Source organism: Monoraphidium neglectum (assembly GCF_000611645.1).
Source record: "Monoraphidium neglectum strain SAG 48.87 unplaced genomic scaffold scaffold00069, whole genome shotgun sequence".
In the NCBI taxonomy this organism is placed as follows: Eukaryota; Viridiplantae; Chlorophyta; class Chlorophyceae; order Sphaeropleales; family Selenastraceae; genus Monoraphidium; species Monoraphidium neglectum.
In genome coordinates, this window is record NW_014013559.1 from 19,784 (window position 1) to 29,282 (window position 9,499).

Sequence of the window (9,499 nt, forward strand, 5' to 3'; positions counted from 1 at the left end):
CCGCCTCCAGAGTCACCGCCGCCATGTCCTCCCCGCCCGGACTGCCGCTCCTCATACACAAAGGCACGAGCGATGGCGGCGCGCCGCAGCTCGACGTCTGCGGCGGCGTTGGTCCGCTCGTCATTGGCGTCTGCGGAGGCCCAGGCGGCGGCGCGCAGCTCGCGCCAGGCAAGGGCGTCTGCATGGCGGAGCCATGCGAGCAGGCTGTGTACACATGTTGGGCCCCCGCCGTCGGCGCGCAGCGGCGTGCTGGCGCAGGCCTCGCATGCGCAGAGCACATGCAGATTTTCGACGCAGGCGCGCGTGGCCAGCAAGGGCCCGAGCAGCAGCGCCGACGCGCGGCCTGCGGCCGTCTGGAATGCCACTGCGCACAGGGGTCCGCCATAGCCGGGGGTGTGCAACAGTGAGAGAGCAAAGCGGCCCTCCAGATCGCAGCCAGCCCAACTGTGTGATCCTAGGACACTGCACGCGTAGTCTAGGGCCTTGCAAGGCGGGTGCTGCACAATGTCGCCGCCTGGCACGGCTGTGTCGACGCCGGGCACGCGCAGGCTTTCGTCGTGAATGCTGACCAGCCGCTCCTGCTCAAGCCAGTCGCCATATACTCGTATCTGCTTGGTTTGAGTCATAATTACAGCTGAAAAAGCCTGTGTACGCGCGTGCTGAGCGAGATGATCACAGCACGCATGCAGACGAGGCGCATGTACTACGGTGCGCTTGCATATAACACCCAAAGCCAAGATCTCAAAAAGCGTCTGTCTATGACCCTCAAAGCACTGAGCACACTCTCTGCAGGCTACGGGTGCGTGGGACACGGCAGGCCTGGCTAGTGTCTGTCAGGATCTAGCGCTTGATGCTGTTAGCTTAATCAAAACTGCTGATTCACCTGACATTGAGTCACTCATCGCAGCAACACAGAGACTGTTTGACCAAATCCAAACCCGTCGTCCTGGCTGAAGTGAGCCACAGCCGTGTGCTTCGCCATCACGGGCTGCGTCATACAGGGCACTGTCAAAAACTTGCTGACGGGCTGGCGGTGCGGCGCTGTATCGCGCCGGACCCGCGCGCAACGCTGCAGCCGCTGGCTGCGCAAGCATCTGGGGCGCGCTTGCGGGACAGGCCATGAGCGAACCCACGCCGCCCGAAGACGCCAGCGTCGGCTCCAGCGATGAGGGCAGCATAGAGCGCAACATCATCAAGAGCAGCGCGGGGCCCGAGCCCTTCCCGGGGATCCCGCAGCTGCCTCCGCGGCACCCCCCTGAGGCTGGGCAGGTGCTGCTGCGCTTTGACGTGGAAGAGGTGGGTGCACACGATTGAGAAAAACACGATTGCGTGGTGCATGCGCCGTGTCAAGTTCGGTATGCTGGGCGCCGCCGCAACCCGCCTGCAGCTCGACGTGTGCACACACTCGTCGTGTCGGTGGTGCGCGCCCGTGGCACACTATCCACCCCAGTCCGCACCCCTGAGGCGCCCCGCGCCCCGCCGCCGCGCGTCGCAGGGGCACTGCTGGGAGCTGACCGCCACGGGATGGTGCTGCTTCTGGTCGCTGCTGTGCACAGTGCCCATCTGCTGCTGCCTGCCCTGCATCGCGCCGTGCTCCATGTGCCACCCGCGCTTCCAGCGGCCGGTGTACGGCTATCCGATACAGTGCCAGATCATCACAGAGCTCACGCCCCTGCCGAAAGGCGAGGCACCCGCGGCCAACGGTATCGCTCAAGACGGCACCCCCCTGGATGAAAGCTTGCAGCCAGAGGACGCAGCGGTGTCGTCGGCACCTCCCACGCCCAAGGCGGCGCCAGCCGCGTTCAGCGGCCCGCTGCCCTCGCCGCGGCCGCAGTCCATATTCGTGCCGCCGAGCGCGGTGCCGGCGATCGGCTTCTCGATAGCTTCCCCTGGCTACCCACGCTACAAGCCCGAGCCTCATGGCGGCGTCGCGAGCTCCGCTGGCGGCAGCGCACCCAGCAGCGCCGCGGGCACGCCCCGAAGCACGCTTGGCGGCGGCAGCGCGGGCGGCGGGTTGCAGTTGCGCGTGGCCACGCCGTCCCCTCTGCCGCTCCTGTCGATGCCGCGGGAGGGCCAGCCAACACACTTAGGCCCGCCGACGCCGCCTTCAACACAGCAGCAGCAGCACCAGCACCAGCACCAGCAGCACACGGGATGGCTCAGCCCTCAGCAGTCTCCGGGCGTCCATCACCCTGAGAGGGGCGGCCTGTCTCCGCAGTTAGAACTGGAGGAGGAGGGCGAGGCGCCGTGCAGCGGCCCTGTGCCGAGGACATTCAGCGGCCGCGCAGCAGGCGTAGCAGGTCAGCAGCAGCGTCACCAGCACCAGCAGCAGCAGCATTCAGTGGCGGCGCCCAGGACGGCTCTTGCCGGGCCGCGCGGCCAGCAGCAGGCAGCCTCGCAGGACGGCACCTGGGGTTCGCGCCAGAACAGCCGCCACATATCGCTGGACGGCGCCACCGCCGCGTCTTCGTGAGCCGCCAGCCGGCGGCCCCGGCAGCGTGGCCGGGCGTGACGTGCTTTCCGGCGTCGCGCGCGGCCGCTGCGCCGGGCCGTGTCCGCTAGGCAGGAGCGCGCAGCTGGGTTTTTGGGGCGGTCATTCACGGGGCCCTGGCAGCCCCGCTGCACACGGCGTCGATTTAATCTCCTACCTTTTTTGCCTGGTGGGCAGCAGGACCGCTATGCATGATGTTAATGCCAGTCAGCGCTGTCCGCAAGAATGCGGGGCCGCAGGGCGCCGGGGCTCGGGGTGCATGTGCACGTAGGGAAGGGTGCAATTGGCCTGGGCGTGCCCAGGCAGCAGGCTGACTGCATGCGTGAACGAGCGCCTCGCAACCCGAACGCGGCTGCTGCGCGCGGCCCATGCGCGCGTGACGCCATCACCACCGCATTTCTCGGTACTCAAAGGGGCTTCTTTAGTTTGGCTGGTTTCTGGTTTTTTTAGAGAGCCGTGCACTTTGAAGCACCGACATGCCGCCGCCACGCGTTACCCTGATGGCCGCCACCACTCTGCGCCTTGCATCGCCCTGTTGCGCCTCCGCTTTCACCCTGCCCTATCATTGGCATGGCTGGGGCGCACGTGACAGCTTCTCTTCCTGTCGTGCACTATTCTGGCTGGTCTGCCAAGCCTGAGTGGCGACGCGGCCCTCTGCTTGTCGGTTTCGCAAGCTGCTCCTGTCTGGGTCACCTGATCAAGAAAGGAGTCGTGGTTTACTGATGCTGAGGCGGTTATAAGTGTCTATAAACATGCAGCAAGGCAGCGCCTATGTTGGTGGGCCGAGGAAATCGACAAAGAAGCAACCAATAACTCGCGCTTTCAAGTTGGTGCGCCCAGCAGCCACAAAGACGCCGGTCGCTTGCAGGCACGCTGGCAAGGGGAGCACTCCGCAACGAAAGCGCTTGTGGGTGGTGGGACCATCCAAGCATTGCGTTGCCACGGCCGATCCCGCAGCGTTCACGGCACAAAGGTGGGGCGAAACGGCGCCAGTGCATGCCCGCGCCTTCGGCGCAGCAAGCCGCATCTAGATAGAGCAGCGTACGTGAGAAAGCAACATGATCAAGAACAAACAAGACCTTAATATTAGAAAAGCGTCAAGGATCAATTAAATACATGCTGTGGAACCTGGCCAGGGCCTCTTTATGCGAGTGCTTGCAGATTCAAAGGTCAGAGGATGCACCGACAGCCACCGGCTCACTCGCCATCTGGCAGGCCCACGCGTGCGGGCGTTGTTTGTGTCCTTGCAAATTGCAAAGGATCAGCATCATTATCAGGCTGGCCTGAGGGCTTGGGCCCAGGGCCTTCCGCACACTGGAGCTTCACCAAATTGCCGGACGATATGCACAAATAACAGAGGCGCACAACCAATGCAGAATTTTGCGGCGCGGCCAAATGGTTGGCGGCGCCGCCGCCCCGGAGCCAGCCTGCGAAGGTTTTTTTGAGGCCTACCTGCCGATGCGGCAGTGGCAGCCTGCAGTGGGCCTCAACTCAAGGGAAACCTCAGCTCAAAGGGATTATTCGAGCCGCACAAGGGGGGCGCAGTGTGTGCGTTTGTATTTTTGGATGACAGATAAAATCCTTGATAGTCAAGCAGGGGACCAGGCAAGCAAAAGCTGCCAGGGAGCCTGCCTGTTTTGAAATGGTTAGCGAAAAACGTGCGTATCTTGACAGTCCACTCACATTAAGCCTGCCCTCTGGGCCCAGACCGAAGGGACAGCAAACCTGCTCGGCAGCATGTGCACCCTGCTCCAATTGCCTGCACGCCAACGCAGCGCGGGCCAGGGCAGCGCGCAGTGCTGAGTGCGGCCCCTCGCCGTTTCCGCTGCTGCGCGCCCTGCAGGCGCCTTCACTGCCGCGCAGGCGCCACCACCAGCACCGCCTGGCCGGCCGGCAGCTTGATCCTGTAGATCGGCGCGCCGCCGGCCGCCGACCTTGAGGGCTCGACGTTGATGATGCTGCGCGCGTTCCGCGGGACCGCGTCCCTAGTGCCTGCAAACGTCTGCCCGCGCCACGTGACGCCCCACGCTGACGTAAGGCCGCCCTTGTTCTTCAGCCAGCTGGCCTCCGCCTTCGCGCCAGGCCGCGCCCCCTGCAGCGCGAGCTCGACCAGGCAGCCGCGCTCCGCGTCTTTGTTGACGATCGCGACGCGGACGGAGCGGCCGCGGCCGGCGCTTGCGGCGGGCGATGAGCCGTCGGCGCCGGGGCTGCCGACCAAAGCCCAGATCTTCGGGATGCGTAAAAGGTGCGGGGCCAAAGTGGGGAAGGGGCTTGAGAGAGGGCAGACATATGCAGGGCCGTTGTCGGCTTTGGGGACGATGGAGGAGCACCCCAGGGCCGAACAAGCAAGGCCGATGCAGCTTCATGTTTGAAGGGTGGCTTTGAGCAACGTGCAATGTGCCTGGCATCAACGGGCCAACTGCGGGTGCGGCAGCTGCTGGGTGTCTGGGGAGTGGACGCATGGTCAGCTGGAGCCCGATCAAAGCTGCTCTTCCAATTGCAGCTGCTCCATTGACAGCAAAGCGCAGGAAGCGCAGCACGAACCTGGCGCCAGTACGGCCTGGAAACTGCTGGCCAACAAAATTCAAGCCGAGGTTCCGCACCTTGACGTCGTCGCCGCAAGGGCTGGCGTCCTTTGTGTGGCGCCGGACCTTTGCAAAGCGCACGTCGTTGCCCCTGGTGGCTTCAAGAAACAGCAGGTAGCCGTACCTGAGAATCCGCGTATAAAACGGGAGGGGAGGGCGGGAGACTAAAGCATGAGCCCAAATGGGGGTGGGGTGAGCACTGATGGGATGCGCGGGAAGACGCTTTGACGGCAGGGGGGTCCGCCCAATCGCTCATTGAGGGACAGGCAGACGCACAAAGGCAAGACGCCGGTTGGTTAATCACCAGGAAGAGAGCAAAAGGTGAAGCCAGGGCTACCGTTCATCCGTCCCCGGCGCGCTGTGTGGCTAGCTAACCGCTCACCAGGGGGCGTGCACGGAGGGGTAGGGCTCGTCAGGGTTGCCCATCCGGTAGTTGGTCTGGACACCCACTGCAGGTTTTGGTTGAAGGTGGTGTTTTGCTGGGGTGCGTGATGGGGCTGCATATCACAAGCAGCCCACAAAGCAGGAACTGAGGACATCATCTCGCCAGCTTTACACATCCTTGATGTGTGTTCCCCAGCGCTTACCGTTTCTGGGCTGCTGGACCGCCCACCCGTGTGGCTGCAAGCGCTGCATCCACTCCAGCATGGCCGCTTTGCATGCGCGCTAGTGAAGCCGCACGGCGCAGCGCGAGGGCTCACCGTAATTTGGGCCGCCCCTTCCAATATCGCCGCCGACGCCCCAATGCATGTTGACGCCGCTGGCCCCCGCGTTTGCGAATTCAAATGTTGTGTCTGCTGTCCACAGCGCGGCGCCAAACACGTCGGACACGCCGGGCCGGCCGCCGCCGACAGCGCTGTTCGTTTCGGATACACGGAGCTCCAGGCCACCACGGGCGGCAGCTCTCTGCGATGTAAGCAGGAGCAAACGGAGTGCAAAGGTACGGCCTGGATCAGCAGCTGCAGGGCTACGGAGTGCAGTGTATCGTGTTGGGGACAAGCGCGCCGCCGCTGGGGCGAGGCTGCTGGCCAGCAGAGAGGTGCCACGGGTGCAGGGACGCCCTTGCCTACGCTCAGGCAACCATTGGGCACCCCGCAGTGGCCCGTGCAACAACGTGCCTGCAGCACCCCGAACTTCTTGATGGCTGCCCGCAGCTTCTCCTCATCCAGCAGGGACGCCATGCGGTTGGGGCTCTTGCCCAGATAGGTGTAGTAGTGCACGGACAGCTGCGGGTGAGAGGGTAGTGTTCAAATTTAGGGGAAGTTAAGGGATGTTGGGGGAAAACGTTATGGAACTTCAAAAGCTTCGGGAGCATGCAACATTTGCGCACCGGTGATGGCCATTGCAGCGTGCACTCCTGGCATTCTGTGTGAACGCGCTGTTTGTGCCTACACACGCAATCGCAAGCATTCCCTGAATACGCCGCATGCAGGCGAACGCACACATGCGCACAGATTAACGTACGCACACGCATGTGCATGCGCATGCACATGTGCGCATGCGCCCCCCCCCCCACACGCACACACACATGCACACTCTCTCTCTTTTTCTCTTTCCCTCCCCCTCCATCTCTCGACGTGCGTCTGACTCTCTCGACCGTGATTGCAAACCTGCACACGTGCATGAGCACGCATGCGTCTGCGCATGCGCACACAGCGATGCCCACAAAACGCACCTCTCTCAGGTAGCATGACCCTGTCTTGGCCAGCGCCACCAGCGACGTCGGTGCTATCGCCAGGTTGTGCCACGACGGACCGATGAACACCGCCCGCGCCCCTGACGCAGGTCCACGGCCGCCTGCGCGCCCGTCCGCTGCACCCAGGGCCGATCCGGAGGACACCACGGCGCCTGCTGCTGCTGCCGTCGCGTCGACGGCGTCCGCCGTCAGAGATGAGTCAGACTCTTCAGCTTGATCGCCCGCGTATGACGCGTCCAAGGTGACCGCGTCCGCAGAGGTTGCGGCTTCGGCCTCCGCTGCAGAGTGCATGCGGCGTCCAAAGCCTGGGATGGGCAGGGAGCGAGCGGGTGAGAAGGGCGTGACACTGGCTGCAAATTTGAAGGACCCCAGCATGCGCTCTGCGCGCGATGGAGGTCAAGTCAGGTGCTTGACCTGACCTCACAGTCAGGTCAAGAGAAGCAAGGGAAGCGACTGCAAGGCCCTTGAAGCACACGTTTGCACGAGTCCGTCCCACACAACGCAATAGCTGACGCCTGCATGGACATTTCTTGCCGGCCTGCGCCTCTCACCAAAGAAGGGGAACAGCGGGTTTGCCGCCCCCGCCTGCGCCGCCTGCTGAGCCGCTGGCGCTGCCACAGGCCTGGCCGCCCCGTCGGCGGACGAGGCGCTTGCTGCTGGATTGACCGCCGCCACCCTCTTCGCTGCCGCAGCAGCTACTGGCCCTGCAGTTGCCGGCAAGGGTCCCCGCTCTCCGACATAGTTCGTGGTCCCTCCCCGCATGTCGCCGCCTGATCTGGCGTTTCTGGCAACATCCACCATCCCAGTGTTATCCCTGTCACCAGGAGCCTGCGGCAGCCGGCCTGGGGTGCCCCCGTTCATCCTGGCCAGCCAGGGCAAGCCAACAAAGGGAGCAATGCCCGACGACCGAGCAGGGGCCAGAGAGGTGACGGGCGATGCGCTTGCGGGCTTGGGCCTGGGTCCAGGCTTGGGCTTGGGCGGGGACGTGAAGTTGCCTGGCAGCTGGAGTCCGGGGTCGCACCCGCTGAGGGCGCTGGCTGTCCGATGGAATTGGGCAGCGTAGCTGCGGAGTGGAGCGGAGCAGGGCCCGAGGTGGCGCGTGTGGCAAGGAGAGGAGGTGATCTACATAATTAATGCAGCGGAGGCCAGTGCGTTGGCGTGCAACCGACATGCAGCACCAAGTAGGGAGCCGCCCCTGCGCGCTGCGGATTGGGCTGCAACTTGCTCCTGCAGCCAAACTCACTTGTTGAAACCCTTGTGCCACCTTTTGAACCTGTCAAAGCCTCCCAGCCTCAGCGGCCACAAGTCTGTGGGACGGAGGCAAGGGGGGGGGGGTGGATGGGATGTTGAGGACGTCCGGCGAGACTGGCTGCTGCATACCCGCGTGGGCACTTGGGCTGGCCAGGCCGCTCCCCAGAAAATCAGAGGCCCTCGATGCTGATGACAACGACACACACACATACACACACACACACACACGCACGCACACGCACACGCACACGCGCGTGCGCGTGTGCGCACGCACACACACACATACAGAGAAAGAGAGAGAGAGAGAGAGAGAGAGAGAGAGAGAGAGAGAGAGAGAGAGAGAGAGAGAGAGAGAGAGAGAGATACCCACACACGGAGAGACAGACACACGCACATGCAAACAGACACACACACACAAACACACAAAGAGAGAGTGAAGCAGACACAGACAAACACACACACACACACACACACGATACAACCGTGATTAAAAACGCCTATTCCCACGCAACCTGGGCAGACGGCCATTCGCTACAGCCAAACTCACCCGGCTCATTGCCCAGGGCAAATGCAAAAATGGAGCCTCCCAGGTAGATCTTGGACACCTCAACGATGCCCTTTGCTATCTGCATGTCACCAGACCGCAGCGGGAGCCCAATGAGGAATCGCACGTTCGTCGCTTCCGACAGCTTCCTCAGAGCTTCCCACGTGGCTGGTGGGGGCACGGCCCTGAGGCTCTCCTGGCTGTTGCCGCCGATGCGCATGATAGGGCTCGGGCCAAGCTGCTTGAACACGCGCGCGAATGCGGCAAGGCTCTGAGGGGTCTTGGCGTACTCTCCGATGTTGGTCCACTCATGACTCGTGCCGAGGAAGTCGACGGGGACACGGCGGCCGAGGGCACCAGTGGATGCGTCAACCGTGACAGACAGCGAGTCGTATGGTATTTGACTCAGCCACCCGCTGATGTCCACTCTTTCATCAACCTTGCCATAGCCACCCTCCGGGACACGCTGGCGCTGTGCTACCGGTTTTGCCTCTGCTTTGAGCACCCTTGCTGCTATCTCCTGGCCACCGCTGGAGGTCGAGCTGTTGACCTGGGCGCCGCGTCCTGCTGGTGCCGCCAGCTCGCGCTTCAACATTAGCTGCAGCAGCGCCACTGTTGTAGCGTCCTGGGACTCGGGCGGCTGATATCGCTGCGCCGCCCAGGATGCTCGCTCTGCCGCGGTCGCGGGGCCTGCGGCGGCTGCTGGCCTGTGCGCTGTGGCACCCTCTGGCTTGTTGATGGGAGATGCCTTCTTGGAAGCCACCACTGTCACTGCGGTCGCCGCACGTAATGCAGCAGCCATCCGTGCCTTGTAAGCATCCCCTGTCTCTTGACTTTCGTCCCGCACGCAGCGCCCCGCCGCGCTGCATGACCGTGCGGCGGCTTTATCGGCGGTTCCGCATAGTGTGCCGATGGGTGAAGGAGCGCAGGAC

The 9,499-nt window shown here is 63.5% G+C and overlaps 1 protein-coding gene across 1 annotated transcript; it reads right to left on the reverse strand.

Annotated features, from left to right (window-relative positions):
* Window positions 1-4,340: 4,340 nt before the first annotated feature.
* MNEG_0789 (putative lipoprotein) lies at window positions 4,341-9,369 on the reverse strand (the record flags this gene model as incomplete). Its single annotated transcript, XM_014050725.1, has 9 exons — window positions 4,341-4,718; window positions 5,095-5,200; window positions 5,459-5,525; window positions 5,778-5,982; window positions 6,204-6,302; window positions 6,752-7,077; window positions 7,324-7,835; window positions 8,016-8,079; window positions 8,571-9,369. 9 exons carry the CDS (start codon window positions 9,367-9,369, stop codon window positions 4,341-4,343), a joined length of 2,556 nt encoding a protein of 851 aa, XP_013906179.1.
* Between the last annotated feature and the right edge of the window lie 130 nt (window positions 9,370-9,499).